General features: G+C 38.3%; 1 protein-coding gene across 1 annotated transcript in view; it reads left to right on the top strand.

Annotated features, from left to right (window-relative positions):
• Positions 1–595: 595 nt before the first annotated feature.
• The window catches only part of myrf (myelin regulatory factor), a 31,557-nt gene continuing 13,268 nt past the window's right edge, over positions 596–18,884 (top strand). The window contains exons 1-11 of the mRNA XM_081355626.1: positions 596–720; positions 10,149–10,239; positions 11,116–11,397; positions 13,474–13,535; positions 13,841–14,063; positions 14,857–14,957; positions 15,041–15,155; positions 15,580–15,775; positions 15,875–15,951; positions 16,054–16,164; positions 17,568–17,667. Coding sequence (XP_081211752.1) covers positions 672–720; positions 10,149–10,239; positions 11,116–11,397; positions 13,474–13,535; positions 13,841–14,063; positions 14,857–14,957; positions 15,041–15,155; positions 15,580–15,775; positions 15,875–15,951; positions 16,054–16,164; positions 17,568–17,667 — 1,407 coding nt within the window. The 5' untranslated portion in view covers positions 596–671. The remainder of the gene's footprint in view (positions 721–10,148; positions 10,240–11,115; positions 11,398–13,473; positions 13,536–13,840; positions 14,064–14,856; positions 14,958–15,040; positions 15,156–15,579; positions 15,776–15,874; positions 15,952–16,053; positions 16,165–17,567; positions 17,668–18,884) is intronic.

Genomic DNA, 18,884 nt, shown 5'->3' with positions numbered 1-18,884 from the left:
CAGCAAACTGCAATGGAAATCCTTGTTGAAGATTTGAGGTGTTGATGGACTCGATCGACTCTGTGTTTATGATCATCGCTCTGAATCTCATCCATATTTTCAGGGGCATTTGTCTTTGCTCAAGCGCTCGCCCGTGGAGCGCGCGCGCGCACAGCGCAAGACGAGCGAGAGCGCGCAGAAAAGGACGTTGAGCGCGTACCACTGAAACTGCCTCGAGCGCTTGCCGATGCGCGCAAAACCCGTTCACAGGATAATTTTTTATCGAATTAAAATACTGTCCAACTTCAAATGACCATTTTTTATTAAATAAATCCGTAATGACGTATCGCAGTAACAAATAAACGATATAATCTGGAGAAAAAATGGAATATGCCTCCACCTGACATTCAAAGGTAAAATCTCCTCAAAAAAAGGATTTTTTTTTTTTTTTTTTTTACTTACGAAAGGAACCAAAACTGTTTTTAGATAACATTCATTAATTATCCAGAGGAGATATTTATAGTGAATTCGTTCGAGGAAGTTCCGAGGCGTGTTGTTATATAAAGATAATTGTGCGTCAAGTTGCTGAACAGGGATGATGAGAGTTTGAAGTGCACGCGACTCCCGCCGCTCCCGCGCGCCGGAGGATCGTCCGTTCACGTTCATGGAGTTTATAAGCGGGAGCCGCTAGGATGGATGCAGTGATTGATGAAACGGAGGCCTTACAGAGATTCTTCGAGGGTAAGACAGTTCATTGACCTGTTGATGTGACAGTTCAAAAGTAGTTCAAAATGATGTTGCTTGTCAGATCACTAGTATTTCTTCCCTAATACAGTGATGGATCAGATGGTAATACCATGGTACTCTTATTTACACCATTACCATCACGTGTTTTCCCCCCAGGTAACATGTAAACTTAAAGTCTGATTTAATAGCCCATGTCCGAGTCGACCTGACTGCATTGTTACACCAATGAAAGTCATTTTAAGGGTCAGAACAAGCAATAATAGTAAAAACATTGTATTGGCATGTTCAAGAACCTGTTATTGTCTATGTTCAACAAACCTTGATGATGTTTTATGTTTCTTCATGCTGGTGATGCACCTGAAGTGATTCAGAAAGAAATCACGGTAACACTTTATTTTACAGTGTCATTGTGTTACATGTAGTTAACTGTAGTAATAACAGTAAATTCCTAACCAAATCCTAACCCTATAGTAAGTACATGTAGTTAATTAATATTACTCAGTACTTAAATATATAATTACACTGTAACAATGGCACCTTAAAATAAAGTGTAACCGAAATCACTCTAGTTAGTGATGATGATTGTCGGTGAATGTTCTACACTGATCTATTTCAGAGTAACATATTGTTTGTCATATTTCACTGATAATGTTTTTGACATGTTTCAGACTTTGTCGTGTGATTTAGGAGGATTAAATTGGTCAAGAGACATAAAAAGCCACTAATGAGCCATCCCAGGGAGGAATGTTTGGGAAGGGCAGAAAGGTGGAGAGGATTGAAGAGAGAGATGATGTACGGATGCAGGGAGCGAAGGATGAAATCCAGAGGAGAGAGGAGTAGGGGTTTGAGGAGAAACACTGGGAAGGACAGAGGAATGTGATAAATGGTGTGTTTGTAATGGTTAAGGCAGAGACAACGAGAATAAGAGAACTAAAGAGATAGATGGATTAATGAATAGATAGTTGAGCAAGAAAATAAGATGAAAACTAAAGAATTTCTCCCAAAATAAGAATGAAAATAAGAAATTATGAGAAATTAAGATTTTTTTGCATTGTTTTCATGACAGTTTAATACATATTAAGCACAATTTCCGACGATAATGCAAAAAAAAAATAAACAAGAAATTACAAATATTATTTTAAAAGTAAAATATATATATCATGTAGTATTTGTCTGAGTTAAACATTAACATTTTTATTATTATTATTTTAAATTACAATTAAGAGAATCAACTTTGCGAATTATGAGAATTAAAAAAAATACATAGATGCATCGCGGTAATGACAATTTGGGGAGAAAATGTGCTAAGCTGTCATGAAAACAATGTAAAATCTGTGATGGTCCTAAAACAAAGATTTAATTTACAACTTCACATGTAATTTCTTACTTTTTTCCTTTTCATTTTCGGGTAAAATGTCAATAGTCCTTTAGTAACATCACTGCAAAATGTTGATCTATCTATTCTTCAGAAAGCTTTTAACTTCATTTGTCCCCTCAGAGTGGTCATAATCATTTCCCTGTCATCCTTGACAGATAAAAGCCATCGTTTTTTTACGGCGGGTTCTAAGCCGAACTATTTATTTTGGAGGGATTTTCCAACCATAATTTGTGGCACATCGTTAGGCGTGAGTGCGTGTTCTCGGAGCAGGTGTAACGGTTTGTATATATGACAGTGTTTCACTGTAAACACTGTTGACTTCTTTGGGCTCTGGAGTTCATGGCCGTCAAGAACTGCTCTTTAACGAGAACTTCACATGTTTACATTCTTCATTTGGGGAGTAAGGCAGAAAATGCTGGAGATGTTCTGACAGCCTTTTCCACAGAGACACACAAGTACTCAGAAATAGGGAAACAACAGAACAAGTGTGTGATGTGAATTACACAATTTCACAGTTTTTGTTCAGGAGTCTGTGTTTTTGAGAACACTGTTGTGAATCGGGCAGTAGATTTAACGTGAATGAGATTCTGATTCATATCAGTTGAAGTTTTTCTATTATTTGACTGTGTGTATTGAATTGATTGCTGTTTTTGATTGTGCTCCACGTTCACGATTCCCAATGAATGCTCCGTGTGTTTGTTCTCTGTTTGTTTGTGTTTGTGTGTTTAGTGAAGCGGGGAGGGGGGGGCGTCTTAAATGAACATCCATTGTGGAGTACAGCAACACAAAGCACAAAAGAAGAGGCAGATTGAGCTGTTTGTCTGATTTGACCCTCAGCTGTCCAAGAGGAAAGTTTTATTGCTCAGAGGTCGCTCTATCGAAATTCAAACAATAGAGTTTCACTCAAATATCAAGTTTGTCTTGGATGTTTCTCAGACAATTCTTAGGAAAAAACAGAAATAGGTAAAAGGATACAGTAAAAGGATAGCAGCTCAGATCTTTAAGTCTATGAGAAATGTTTATATTGAAATATTAGACTTTTGATTGAGGTTTAGGGTGTGTTCACACTTGGCATGTTTGTTTGGATTAAAACGAACCCTAGTGTGATTGCTCTGTTAGTGTGGTTCATCTGAATAAGTGTGAACGCTGCGATCTGAACCCCGGTGCATCAAACACACTGACCGAGACGCTGAAAAGATGAGTCTCGCTCCGCTTCTAAACCAACTCTGGTGCGGTTCGACTGAAATATGAACACAACACGGACCAAAGACATGTAAACAAACCACAAACAGGACATGATGTACAAGATGTGACCCTAAAAAGGACAGAATGGAAACCTGGATCCCTGTTTTTTCTCATCATAGCCGCGATATTTCCCATCACAGTTCAGTACAGGATCAGAACTGCGTCTCCTCACAGCAGATCTGTGTGTGTGTGTGTGACGGAGGGATTCCTGCTGCTGTTTTGACTCGTTTACACATTTTATAAGCTCTTCACAAGTTCTCAGCTGGTCAAGATGCCATCATATGTAGCAACGAACACATTTATCGCAGAACACAGCATTGTTTTAGATGTTTGTAAGTTCCGTTGCAAAATATACGTTATAAAAGCTGACCAATCAGGTTGTGAACACATCTATATGCCTTTAGGTTCGGTATCTTTAGGTTCGGTGTTAAAATGCCAATGTGAACGCTAAAAACAGGACTAAATGTTGTTGTTTTTGTGTGGACCAAACGAACCAAGCAAACCGAACAACAAGTGTGAACACACCCTTTGATATCTTGGCAAATCTGAGCTCAGTTTGAGACACTGCCTCACTTTACTCAAGCTGGCGAATACATTTGAGAGGAATGGATTGACATTCTCAAAGTAAACAAACAGCCCTGATAAACGCCTTTTGTGTTTTCATTATTCGCGAGGATTCGCTCGACGATTGAAGGTGTTGAAACGAACTCTGGGAAACGGTTAACGGCTTCTATTCCTTTGGTTCTGAGATGAGGATATAGCACCGAAACCCCTTGTGGCATAAGAGCGCTCAGAAAGCGTTTTTAGCCTGATTGAGTGTAGCCATAAGCTGCTTATAGAGGGTACGCTTGCCCCCTCTCTCTAATGCACTGGATCATTCCTGGCATACCTACAAGACTGTTAAAAAACAGAATGAGGTGCGAGTAATGTTTCTTTCTCTCGCGCGTCTCTTTTTCGCTATCGCTGCCTCATTCCGACTCCATTAGTGTGACAGTGTGCAGACAGGGCGAGAGAGAGAGATAACAGACTTAGACGCGCACACAGATGGATGCACACACACACACACACTCATACATGCTGTGGGTGGGGTGAGATAAGGGCAGGGCACAGGTCATACACACACACACACACACACACGTCAACATGCAAAAGCAGAAACACACATGTATCAGTTTTGGTCCACCAGGAGCACACATTAAGCACTCAGGCACTGTGTATTACAGAGCTGATTGGTCGAAACACCAGCGTAGGAGCTGATGTTTTGGACTGCAACCCATCCGTGAGGTCCATAACACGAAACTCACCCCTTTGCCACCCAAGGTGATGAAGTTTTACTTTAAAGAGTTTTTTTTTTCTACTTAAAAGCATCTAAAATTATTTGGGAAATTATGTCAACTTTAAATTTTACAGTAACTGGGTTTCAGACATGCTTAATTTAAAGTCACCATGAAATCAAATCTGACAATTCTTGTTTTTTGTTGTTGTCTTTAATCAAAATAGCTTCACCTCCCTCTAGTAGCAACTTCTATTCTCTGATGATGTGTTTACTGGCACGAAGGCGGGACAACCTGTCACTCACATGAGATCCACCAATAGCAAACCACAACCATCCAATCAATTCCAGACGGACAAAATCAAGCCCCGCTCTACATTTTTTCTCATTGGAGAAGCCGTTTCACCCGGATATACGTCACAATAGGGAAGAAAAGACTATCGCAACTTCTGTTTCATGTTAACTTTAAGGTTGAAATGTGCACCACTATCATCGCAAAATGAAATTGCTGAAAAAATTAATGTTTAAAAAAAAATACAATCATCATTCAAATTTATTTAAATTAAAAAGAAGACAACTTCTATCTACAAGTCAAATAACTAAATCTCATTTGTGATTTCTCTTTCCTGTGGGATGTTCCTGTGTGATTTTGTGACAGCACTTGTTGACTTTTGTGAGAATATTCAGGCAGGTTAGGTCACGTTTATCCCGATGTCAGCAAGTCATGGATCACTCTTGTGTGTGGGTACAGATGGTTCCTGGAGCTGATGTTTGATGGAGGGAATGGTTTGGCCGTTGCGCGTGGTCTCTCTCATGTAACAGTGTATTTGCTGTCACTGGAATGCATTGTGTTTGAGCAGCCAGGCCTGTAACATTCACATGCCAGTTCCATTACAACAAACCAAAAATTACACACTTTCCACATTTCAGGTGACCGTGATCCGATTCCCACATCCTTCGTTTTATTGGAACTCCAGTGTTTTTTAGTTTTTGTAATTTTAGTACTTCAACTTCAACATTTCTAGTTTTTTATTTAATATATTTCTGTTTCTTTAATAAAAGTAATGAACGTAACTTGCAGTTTAAGTGAGTCAGATGTTGATTCATTAACCTTAGCTGATTCAGTTAGTTCATTCAGCAAAAGATTGATCAGACTGATTCAAACCAGTAACCCCCGAGTTAGGCTGTGTCCGAAATTGCATACTCTCTAGAGTAGGTACATATTTTGAATAAGTAAAAGAGTCATTATCATGTGACCTACCAACATCAGTTGCGTCGCTTCACCTCCATTCACAAATCCTCTCCCGTGGCCTCATGGGATAGTAAAGTGTCCATCATATACGCACTTCAGAATCTCACCGGAGGTAGTAGGTACTTTTTGCCTTGAGTACTGTGAATTCGGACATACAATTTTTTGTCTCATACTGTTTTTCGCGTACTATATAGTTGGGAAGGGAAGATTTCGGATGCAGCCGGTGCGATCTTTCTGAATGAATCATCAAAAGAATCAGTTCATAAGAGTCATTTGCTCATGAATCAGATTACACTGATCATGTTGTTGTTGTTTTTGTGTGGCGCTCTCAAGGACAACTCACTAGAAAAAAAAATATTGTCATCATTATATAAAATCTTGTTTCTTTTTCCATGGCGCTGGAGGTTCATTCTGCCATTGACACCAGCGCTAATAACAAATGCAGATCTTTTCATTTGCTGCAAATGAGACATTTAAACTCTGATCTGATCGGACCACACCAGATAATCTGGCTAGTGACTCGGCATGTTAGTGGGGATTAAACTGGGGTTAAAATTGGGCCAAGATGTTGACAATGTTGATGCGTGTGGGACTGTTAATGTGTTAAACCCCTCCGAAAATGTATCATTACCCGACTTTTGCATGTTTCCTTCCTCTGCTGACTGTATGAAGGCATTCACTGCTCTTTGCCTCTCTCTCGCTCTCTCTCTCTAGTGTTCGTGAAGTGTAGGTAAGCAGCTCAGGTCGGCCGGTGCATTCAGTGCTGGTGGGCGACTAGAACTGTGTGTGGTGGCCTGGTACAGCTCTGTCTCATGACTGAGACCTAATCCTGCATTACAACACACACACACACACACACACACATTCACGTAACCCTGTACCCGCCAACTGAGCTCCGAGATGGAAAGGTGTATGTTGTTTGGAAGGATATGAGAGACGTACTGGGTCATATACACACAGCTTCAGTTTTGTAGGTTGTGTCTATCCTAAAACAAAATGCTGTGGCTTCGAGCAGGTACCGTCTCTCTTTTTCTCTCTTCATCCTTCCCCTGTGTGTCTCTCACCTTATTTATCTTGTAGTAAACTTCTCTTGTCTTTTCTTATTACCGGGACTCACATTGTCAGAACTCATGCATTTGTTCAGTAGCCTTTATGTGTGTGTGCATGCGTGGTATATATGAATGTGTGTATTCCTGTTTGAACACATGGGAAATCAATGTAAAGTATGTTCTGTATTCATACAGAGAAGATTAGAGTTGTTTGCTAAATGAACAAACTCCTAACCCTTTAGCATGTAACTCGCTCTTCATTATTTGTAAGACATGAATGATTGCTGTTACTTTTCTGAGTGATTTGACTAACAGATGTTTGAAGGAGGAACCCAAACCATTTAATATCAAAGAGATGTGGGGGTGGGATCCTTTAAGCCAGTGAGCAGCCACCTAGCAATGGTTAAAAACACTCAAAACTCATTGGCGGTTGGCCTACAAAATTGACATCACGGTTAAACAGCTTGATTGCTGAAACACTTAAGTAAAATATCCAATAAAAACCTTATTTTTGTTTGATTGACAATATCTTTGTGTGTTTTGTCTGGCACTGATTGCGATTTTACAGTTCTCTCATCACATCAATGATTGTTTAACTAAGACAAATGTTTTCCTCTCTAACTGTGTGGATACTCAAATGAATGCTGTATTGATCACGGTGATGCCGTGTGTGTTTTTGTCTTTTTAAGGAACCCAGGGGATTCTGGGTAGTGTTTACCATTTGATAATGTTGTGGACTTCGCTCTATCATACTTTACTCTGGTGTGAATTAGAGCTTAATGATTAACATGCATAAGAACTCACATACAGTACAGTGATCGGTTTCACATAGAAAATAATCGGGAGATGTAGAGAAACAGGGCATGTGTATGCGCTCGTTCCAGAGGGAGGTAAAGAGAGATAGAGGGAGAGAGATATGGAGACAGGGAGGAGGGGAAGTATGACGTATTGTTGATTGTGATTAATGAGCTCTCGAGGGAGAGTTTCTGATTTGGCCCCTTCAGTGATGGAAAATGCTTTCAGTTCTTCATGCTAAATACTTCTTGATCAGCCAATATATATGTATTGAGATTAGTTTTGCATTTAGTGTGATTTAAAACGAGCATATGAATACACTGAACACATGTCAACACATATTCAGCATTATTGAGTGGGGGAAATATTTGTGAGCTTGTGATTTTAATTGAACGTGACGATTATTTCAAAGTATAATGGAAAATAATGCCAAGACGGCATGTTTTTTTGTAATCTTCACATGGCACGTGCTCGCATACACATATAGACGTTCGATTTGACTCACATTTCCGAACATCATGTTTCCGAACAACAGCGTGTGTTTCCAGTATGTTCGTTAAAATCATCTCATTCTCTCTCCCTCTTCTCCCCCACTCTCGTTCCCGTCAGTCAATCTCGCAGCCGTTATCAGCGCTGGCCTGGCAGATTTACAGCAGGAGGATGGAAACATCTGGATCTTATTTTGTAAAATCATCCCTCTCCGTTCCTATTTGCCCTGCTGGCACACTCATAAAACTGTCCGAGCGGAGACCCCAATCGCAGCACCTCGAAACATTACATCAGTGTTGTTTTTTTACCCTGTAGAGCAGCAGTTTCATCACTCAGTACAGTTTTTGATTTTATTCTGTCAAGCACATTACTCAAGTGGTTTATGGTTAGTGATTGCTTTGATGCCTGAGGTGTCCATCAGGTGTCAAACCTGTCCATGATGTTCTTGGTCACAATGAGAAGTTGTTGGAAACCGCTTTGGGATATTTTGAGAGTCTGGATTGTGTTGGTTTTAAGTGTGATGTTCTGTTTGGGTCAGGACATCCACGGAGGCGAGATGTGATCCCTCTCAGGCTGTGGGAGGCTGATGGACCAGAGAGTTTTCCCAACACTAACACAGGAATTCTTCACATTCCGGCTTCGTTCATGGCCTAATCTATCAAAGAGAGAGAGAGAGAGAGAGAGAGAGAGATCAGGGGTTTAGTGGGGGACTGACTCGACATACTCGACTATACCTCCACCTGACCCCTCATTCTCTCCATCCTTTTCTGCCTCAACTTGCTTTCTTTGAGTAATTCTTTATTTGTTGTTGAAACTTGCACTTCAGTGACTGAATGCATGAACTTTTTCAACATCAAGATTTTAGGTTATAATTAATATGATTGTATAAGGGAAAGCATATATATTATGTGGTGTAACTTGTCACCGTTTCTTTTAGTTTTTTTAATCACCTCAGCCTTTTTGGGTGTTCATTTAAATAGTCCCATGGTGTGACAAATCAGAACTCACATTTATTTCTCAAAGGAATTACAACTTTATTTATTTGTTTGTTTGTTGTTATTATTTTAATGTTTTATTTAAAAAAAAAGAAGAATTTTTACATTTATTTTGGCCCTAAGGAAAAAATAACTTTATTTTATTTTATTATTTTAAGTATTTGCAAGTTATTTTATTCTTTAATTAATTTTAATACATTAAATACATTTTAAAACAAAATTAATAATATCAAAAATTATATGATTTTTTTTTAAATTAAATAACATTCATATTGGCTCATATTCATAATGATGAATATTATGATATTTGTTGATTTTTACGTTTTTTAACCCAATAACATGCACTTTTTGATGAAATAACACTGGTATATTGCATAAAGAGAAACATAGATTGTGCAAGAAAAAACGCTTTATTTGGCTTAAGTGAGCAGGGTCAGTCGGCCTGAGTCAGAGTGACGTTTTGCAGGTGTTGCAAACAGAGTGATTGCAGACGGGTCATGTGGTGCAGATTTGGAGAGATTTGGTAAAGAAGTGCAGAAGGGGGGCATATGAGAGCGGCAAGGATTGGAAAAGAGAGAAAAGCTACTTTGTGGATGATTGAAGAATTAAAGAAAATTATTTTCTGTGAAAGTGGCCCTCTAGGCTTTTTACAGCTCATGTTGTGTCTATAACCTGCAAGACATTTATGTTTTCATTGACCTCATCTGTGATCCCCAGTTTGAACATATGTCATCAATCTGGGTATTAAACAAGCAAACAAATGATCAGAAGTGTTGCAACAAGCCACATGAATCATGAAATCGTCAGAGTCAGAATAAGAGATGTTGTGAAACTGTTATTTTATCACTGTAGAAACGGTGCGTAGGATCACGATACTCATCCTCCTCTCTCACTCTCTTCTACCTTTTTCTGTCTCTCTCTCTCTCTCCCTCTATTACCCTTGCAGGTCATGATATTAACAGCTCTTTGGAGCCAACAAACATTGACACCAGTATCCTGGAGGAATACATCAGCAAAGAGGACGACAGCACTGACATGTAAGAGACACGAGTTTCTATGTTTAATCTGGAGATTGTTGGATTGTGAGACAAAGGGCCCTATTTTAATGATCTAAGCGCATGGTCTGAAGCGCACGTGCAAGTGCATTTAGGGCGTGTCCGAATCCACTTTTGCTAGTTTAACGACAGGAAAAATGGTCGGCGTGCGCGGCGCATGGTCTAAAAGGGTCGTCTCTATTCTCTTAATGAGTAACGGGTGTGTTTTGGGCATAATGTGAAAGAAAACAACCAGAGTCTCATCTCCCATCCCCTTTAAAAGCCAGTTGCACTCGCGCCATGGCAAATTCGCTATTAACATGACGGAATTTGCTAGCGGCAAGACTGAACGCTTCTCCAGAAAGGAACCGGATCTGCTCAAGCGGACCAACAAGCAGACCATCTACGGGACAAGCTGGATTCACCATATCCTTATGTACACAATATTAATCTTTTACATTTGAATCCTTTTATTTTTAATATTTGGCATGTTTGTGTGCTGCTGCGCGTCGATGTGTGTGTAATAAATAAAGTTTATGCGCGTTGCACATTACTAACGCGCTCTTTAAATAACAAAAAAAATATTCAGTCTATTTCTGTTGCCTCAAAATAGCAATGCGCCAACAATGCGTCAGAACACACCTCGTTTTCAGACCAGCAGCCCATGGGCGCAAAAGCATTTGCTATTTAAACAATGTGGCGCAGGACGTGGAAATGATAACTGCGTCAGGCTGAAACTAGCAAAACACACTTGCGTCGCGCTTGGTACTGCATTGCGTCGGGTGTATGATAGTGCCCCAAATTTGTTATGATGATGTGCTTATTTTGATAATAATGAGTCATATTGGCCATCTGGTGATTTGGGTTTTCTTCCTCTAGTTGTTTCACAGAGGTCCACAGCACCCCAGGACCCCAGTATCTCTCGCCCCAGGCCGGGGCATCCTCTTCAGGGGGGTTAGGGTGTGGCGTCAGCCCCCCCATCCCCCTGCGCCAGGGCACCGTCCCGTCTCTGTCCCAGTCCTGCCAGAACCCCTATCCACCTCCACCACCACTGGGCCACCTCAGACACAACTACCCCTGCCTGGGGCAACAGCAGAGCCAGACACCCCATCACCAACAGCCACACGTCAAACCGGACCACCACGGACAGTACGCACCCGGGTAAGAGAAAGACAGAACAGAGAGGAGCAAAAATTACATAAATATGACCAGTGGTGGACGAAGTACACAAATCAAGTGCTTGAGTAAAAGTACACATACCCTAATAAAACATTACTTCAGTTAGAGTTTTAAAGGAATAACTCCCTTAAAAATGAAAATTCTGTCATCATTTACTCGCCCTCAAGTTGTTGCAAACCTGTATGAATTTCTTTCTTCTGCTGAACACACTGGAAGATATTTTGAAGAATGTTGGTTACCAGACAGTTGATGGATCCCATTGACTTCCATAGTAGGGAAGAAAAATACTACGGGAGTCAATGGTCTACATCAACTGTTTGATTACCGACACTTTTGTGTTCAGCAGAAGAAAGAAATTCATACAGGTTTGAAACAACTTTAGGGCGAGTAAATGATGACAGAATTTTCATTTTTAAGGGAGTTATTCCTTTAAGTACTCCTTTCCAACTTTACTTGAGTAAAAGTACAAAAAGTACTTGTTTTTTACTTAAGTGCACTTAGGTATTAAAAGTAAAAAGAACTGATCAATGAATGTTTATTTTGTATATACTTTACATTGATTTTATATTATATATTTTATAGAATCCTATTGCTCAAAATTTTAATTATGAATTATTATGAATTGTCAGAAGCCAGCACTAGTCAGTATTAGTATTAGTGAATGCAGTGTGTGTGTGTTGACAAACAATAAAAACACGTCACATAGGGCTAAATGAATAACATTTTAAAAAGAATGTTATGCCAACATACTATTTTTATATCATTTGAAACTGAGGGGAAGAATCCAAATGCAACATTTTGCATTATTTTAATGTTATGTTGTGTGGTTTTTTTTTGAGACCGTGTTTTTTATGGACATGCCCGCATTCAAGCATTACAGCTCACCCTTTTACAGTTTACAAATAACTGAAAGTCATGACCTAAATATGATTTTCATGTACAATAATAAATCCTAAAATTCGTCATTTGTAATTTACCTTTCGCGCACACACTCAAACTCCGAAAATCTTCCAGTTCTTGGCTCATTTTGAGTCAGACTTGTGAATTAACTGGAGACTCGCTCTGAACGGATCATTGAATCAGTGAGTTGTTGACTCGAGAACAGTCCAATCCGCAAATGAATCATTCGGTGCGATTTGCCAACAGGTCCATTGAAAAGAATCAGCTTGTTCATGAATCGGACACTGCTATTGCGTCTCGGAGCGCCTGGCGATTTCTTCAGTTTAAAATAACAACTAACGATATGTTTTTATGAAATGTAGTAAAGTAAAAAAGTATGATATTATGCTGTGGAATGTATTGAAGTAAAAAAGTTTCTCAAAATAAAAAATACTCAATTACTTGAAAAATGTACTAGTAAAGTAACTAAGTAAAAACACTTTGTTGCTGTCCACCACTGAATATGACAAATATTAATTTAACAAAGTGATTTGTGTGTGAACGTACAAATTTGAGTAAAAACGTCCAGCCCTAAATCTGCGTCAGGCTCGTAAAACCCAAAGTATTCTTAGTTTCTTACTAAAGGCTGAGTAAGACAGACGTAGGAGTGAACTGGGAATAAGCGCTGAGACATTAGATGAATGGGTCAGGCCTGATATCCTGTGAGGAATTGTGAAATCAGTAAAGCTCTTTTATAATGTTGCCCAAAAGGAGGCATCACTTATGTCGTTAGTGAGCTTTTTGATGGGTTTCCAATTAAAACAAGAACTGATTCACTACAGTGCTTGAATGTTTAGTGGTGCATGCAATGCAAAGGCATCCCTTTTAATTGTACAACTTCAGCGTGTGTATCGTCCTGCCCCCGTTTGAATGATTCCTCAAATCGTGTCTTGAGGAGAGGTGTGCTGTTATGCTGCTAGTGATCAGATGCACCATTTTCACTTGCTAGACTATAAAACAGGTGAAAAAAATCCCACAGACATGCGTTAAAGAGGTGAGGACGATTTTTTTTTCACGCAAGACAAGAAAAAAAAAAAGTGCAACCTGACTCACTCATGTTGTTGTGTATTTAATGTGTTTAATGTACATATATTGTATTTAATATTATTATTTTTGCAGAACGCTACCCGAGTCCCCTCCAGACTCCAGCTCAGAGCCGTATTCCCCCCAGCAAGCCAACGGTAAGTTCAGTCCACCTGAATGATTTAATGTTAATTAAACAGTGCAGGGAGATGCAGCAGTGTTAAATTATCAAGATTGCAAGTTATTAAAGGTTCAAAAAACATTAACAGAAAGTTGTTTAGTTATTCTTTTAGTTTTAAATCGATAAATGTGGACATAAATCAATTATTTAACACAGCTAACTGCTGGATTTTGTTACTATTGATTTTTACTCTTGGCATGGTGCCGAGGGTGATGAATAAGAACTTGCTTTTTAAGGAAATATAAAAAAATGTGGTGTCTGCTTTTTATTTTTCCTTCCCAGATTCGCACATGCTCAGGACAATGACGCCCGAAAACATGTGTCACATGACCAGTCCTCCACCTCTCCCCACACACCCCCTCTATCCCAGCATGCACCGGGACATGTACCTTAAGCCAGAGCCCATGATCTCGCAGTATCCGATTGGTCCGACCAGCGGCGGGGGCGGAGACATTCAGCAGAGTCAGATGCTACATCAACTCCTGCAACATCCACAAGGACCAGAGTAAGAAAGAGAGAATCTGAGGAACATTTTATCACTCAGAGATTGATCTTTTATAGATCAGGGGACTAAAATGAGTATGACCGAAATGATTGACCCGAAGGACACTCTTTTAAAAAAATGTAAACATTTTTAAATTACATTTTAAATATATTATTTTACAACAATTCTGCGTGATGATATTCCAAGTTATTGAAATGAATAAAAACTAAAAATATTTATTTTATTTCACATTCAGGAGTACTGTTACAATCTCAGAAATAATTTTAATCTTGATTTTATGTCTTATTTAGCATTTTAATTTAGATTTAGATTATTTCAATAAATTAATGTAAATATGCTTTTAAGTCATTAGTGAGCCCCAGCCAGCTGGTTTTATTTTATTTATTTATTTATTTTCCCAGTAGTGTCACATTCAGTGTGTTTTTTTTTAGCATTTTAATTTAGATTAATTTATAGTTCGATTATTTAAATATATAAGTTATAATTAATTATTTAAAATAGTTTTAAGTCATCCTGCGGCCCACTTGAAATTTTGCCCCGGACCCCTGGTTGAGAACCACTTCGGTAGAGGTAGAGATGCACCAGTGTCACCAGTAGCTGCTCTCCTGTAGCATTGGCGCTTGCAACGCCAAGGTCATGGGTTCAATTCCCAGGGAAAGCATGAAATGTAAATGTGTACCTTGAAATGCAATGTAAGTTGCTTTGGATAAAAGTGTCTGATAAATGTAAATGTGTCAAAATTATCCACATCAACTGTCCGTTGCAATTATCCGCATGCTTTGTGATTCTCCAGTGGGATTCCTGTACATCCCGCAAAGAAGAGAAAGCATTCAGACTCTCCAAATGGCACTCTCAACTCCCAGATACTCACGGGCATCATCAAGCAAGAGCCAGGTACACACATACACACACACACGTGTACAAGCACGGTTGCATTTTCAGCTCTATATGATGTTTGTGCATTCGTGCTTTCACAGGTTTGATGCAGGATGCAGAAAACTCATACCTGGATCCAAACTATCAGTGCATAAAGTGGCAGGCGCACCAGCAGAACAAGTGGACTATGTTATACGACTCCAATGGAAAAGAACTGTGGGTGCTGCTCTAATCCGACACACCTCTGCACTTAGATTTATGACAGAGGAATGAGAAATACACTGAGGGCAAAAGTGTGTGTTTGGGATTTAATGGGGTATAGGGAGGTATCAGGCTGTACTAAAAGAGATCGAAAAGAGAGAGATGGATGGTAGCGGCCAGGGAATTCCTATGAGGTGAGCAGTGTGTAGGAGTGAGAGCAAGAGCAGAGATCTGGCTTACAAGAGAGAGGAATGAGGACGAACAGAGAGAGAAAGATCATGAAAAAATGGCATGACTTTAGGTCAATGATAACAAACAAAAAATTAGCTAGAACTTGGTTTATTCTTAGTAAGTTTTATGATCAACACACATTAAGTTTTTAAGTTTTACACCCTCTCCATGCTGTTTTCTTTCTCTTTCTCTCTTTCTGCCTCTCCAGTCCGATGCCTACCTATAGGGTGGACGCAGATAAGGGTTTCAACTTCTCCTTGGCTGACGATGCATTTGTGTGTCAGAAGAAGAACCACTTCCAGGTGACCGTGTACATAGGAATGCCGGGAGATCCCAAATACGTGAAGACCAGTGAGGGACTGCAGCCCATCGAATGCTTTTACATGAAACTCAATGGGGTCAAGGTGAGTCAAACAACCAGAAAACCAGTCATAACTGCTACTGATACTTATGTTTATAAACTCGTGCATAATGTAGCATTTATTTATCTATGTATCTTCCAGTTGGAAGCAATGAATCAGTCCATTAATGTGGAACAGTCACAGTCTGACCGGAGCAAAAGACCCTTTAAACCAGTGTTGTAAGTCTTTTTACACCAGTTGTGGGAGTTTCTGTGAAATATCACATGTTTAGCGTGTGGATTTGAGGCATGTGACATAAATGTTAGCCATTTGTTTTACAGAGTGACATTGCCGCCAGAGCAGGTTACAAAGGTAACGGTGGGTCGTCTCCACTTCAGCGAGACCACAGCCAATAACATGAGGAAGAAAGGCAAGCCGAACCCCGACCAGAGGTATGAAATATGGCCATGACAAAGACAACCTAAACAGGTTTATTTACAGCATATATTGTTTGTTGTATCTGATTACCACAGACAAAAGAACTTAACTCTTTCCCCGCCAGCGTTTTTGAAAAAAGTTGAAAAAAAAAGCATTTTTGATAATTTTCACAAGTTTCATGGCCCACAGAATATTTTGTTGTATCTAAAAATGCAATAAATCAAAAGAAAGAACAAACCCTCTGCTTTTAAACAACAACAAAAAGTTTGGTAACACTTTCTATGAAGTCCATGCTTATAATTAATTTTAGCCCCATTTATACTTATATGTAAAGTATTAAAAAGATCAACCGTTTGTATTAAGGATTTCTGTATTTTCCCCCATTATTGTTCATATTTACATTTACAAAAAAACAACGTAAAATGTATAGAGCACATCTTCAGGATTTCTTAACATTTGCTTTGGGAAAATTGCATCCTATATTTTCACTTTAATAAAAGCCATCAATGATGCATTTATAGAGGTTAGTAACGGCATCACTCAAAATGAGTATTTATAAGAACACAACACGGCTATTAATATAATAATAATAAATACATTCACTTATTTGACAGAAATGAATCTGAATTACTAAAAAGTCATTGTAACTAATTTATACTCATAAATCAGTGTATAATGGATTATGAGAATGCACATTGAAAAAGCAAATGCATGAATTATAAGTAATTATAAAAAATTATATAAATGTAACTATAACTGTTCTTATAATACAAAATAGGTCTTAATGAGTCTTTATAAATATATGTTTATAGAATAATAATACGTACTTATAAATAAGTATAAATAGAGCTATAATTCATTATAAGCATGGGATTCATAGAAAGTGTAACCAAATGTTTTATTCTAGCGCATGCATTTTTTTAGTAACACTTGAATTTGGGTAAGTTTCATAAAAAAGACTTCATCCAGATGGGATTCAGAACGATGATCAAAACACAGATGGAGTAAATCGAGTTCATCAACGCCCCCAAACTTCTCAGTCCTGTAGCTCGTCCTGGGTCGACATTTCATTCAGTAACATTAGGCAGTTTTGATTTATGTGCCATTATTTTACATATGCATCTGTTTACATAAGATATCGCTTGTTTCTGCTTCTTCTTCGCCTGTGTTTTGATCAGGAGATTCAGTACTCTTTCAGAAGATGTGTAATAGCGCCCCCTGCTGTACAACATTAAAAACACAGGAAGGCCGGAAAATTACGTCAATGGCAGGGAAAGAGTTAATACATAAAAACAGTTTTATCACTGTAAAATTGTCAGCGAGTCCCTAATACTGTCCATAGGTATTACGAAAGGTCAAAATAGCACAGAAAAGTTTTGATTTCTCATTAAAAACATTTGAATCTGTATTTGTGTAGGTACTTCATGCTGGTGGTTGCTCTTCAGGCTCAGAGTCACAGTCAGAGCTTCACGGTGGCGGCTCACGTCTCCGAGAGGATCATCGTCAGGGTAACCGCTGTCAGTCTGGTCGTGTCTGTCTGACCGACCTCCTCCAATCACAGCCTGTTTCTGTGTGTCAATTATCCGCCTCTGACCAATCACTATTACTGTTACAGTCTGCAGTGCTCAAATGATTCGTTTTTATGCTCCTGACTTTGTTTGCATCTATTTTTGATTTCTTGCCTTTTTATTTTAATGTTGTTGTTTTTTTTAATGGCATTTTTTACTTTTTATTCTTATTGAGAGATAAAAATTCTGATGAAGTAATAAATCTTTATTAGGAATGCACTGATACCACTTTTTCCAGAAAGAGTACGATACCAACACTTTGGTTTTATGTACTTGCCAATACTGACTACCGATACCTGTTTTCAATTAATGTGCTATTTTTACAAATATTAGGTAGAGAAACCAAAAGAAAATTAACCATATTAACTGGCTTAATTTGTTTAATGTATAGATGTCATTTTCACACTTAATTACACTGCAAACAATATTTTCTTTCTCAGTATTTTTCTTTTGTTTTTCAGTACAAATATCTAAACATTCTTAAATCAAGATTGAGAAGCAAAATGACATAAGATAACACGGCTTGTTTTCTAAAAAAAACATGATCAAGATTAACTGACTACACAAAACAAGAAAAAATATCTGCCAATGAGATCAGAAAACTAAACTTGTTTACCCTTTAAATTAAGTTTATTTTTCTGACCCCATTGGTAGATATTTTTCTTGTATTAAAGCATAAAGTCGTTTAATTTTGATACATTTTTCCAGAAAATAAGACTTAATATCTTGCTTCTTGAGTAAAAGTATTTTGATTTAAGAATGTTTAGATATTTAGTCATTTGAAAAAAAAGAAAAAAATATTGAAGAAGAAAAAAAATGTTTGCGGTGTATGCCTGTTAAAAAAATCTATTGTACTGTTTCTTTCCGTTCATTCTGTTGCTCTGTTGTATTTTATCTTTCATTTAATATCACAGCTCACATCCCGAGCTGCTCCAGTGTAGCGGTACAGTGATCACATGACGTTTTCCTGTACTAATGTAGCGAAGCACTCATACATAAATCATGCAACAGTTAATGCTTTTACGTACTTATGATTTAGTTTTAATCCAAATGACACGTGTGTGTTAAGTGGAGTAAACATTTTAATGAAAACATCTACAATATCAGGCCCGATACCAATATCGGTATCAGTGCATCTCTAATCTTGATTATATGCTAAATGTGTA

Source organism: Scardinius erythrophthalmus, assembly GCF_964197995.2.
Source record: "Scardinius erythrophthalmus genome assembly, chromosome: 24".
Taxonomy (NCBI): Eukaryota; Metazoa; Chordata; class Actinopteri; order Cypriniformes; family Leuciscidae; genus Scardinius; species Scardinius erythrophthalmus.
This window is presented reverse-complemented; position numbering and strand designations above follow the sequence as displayed.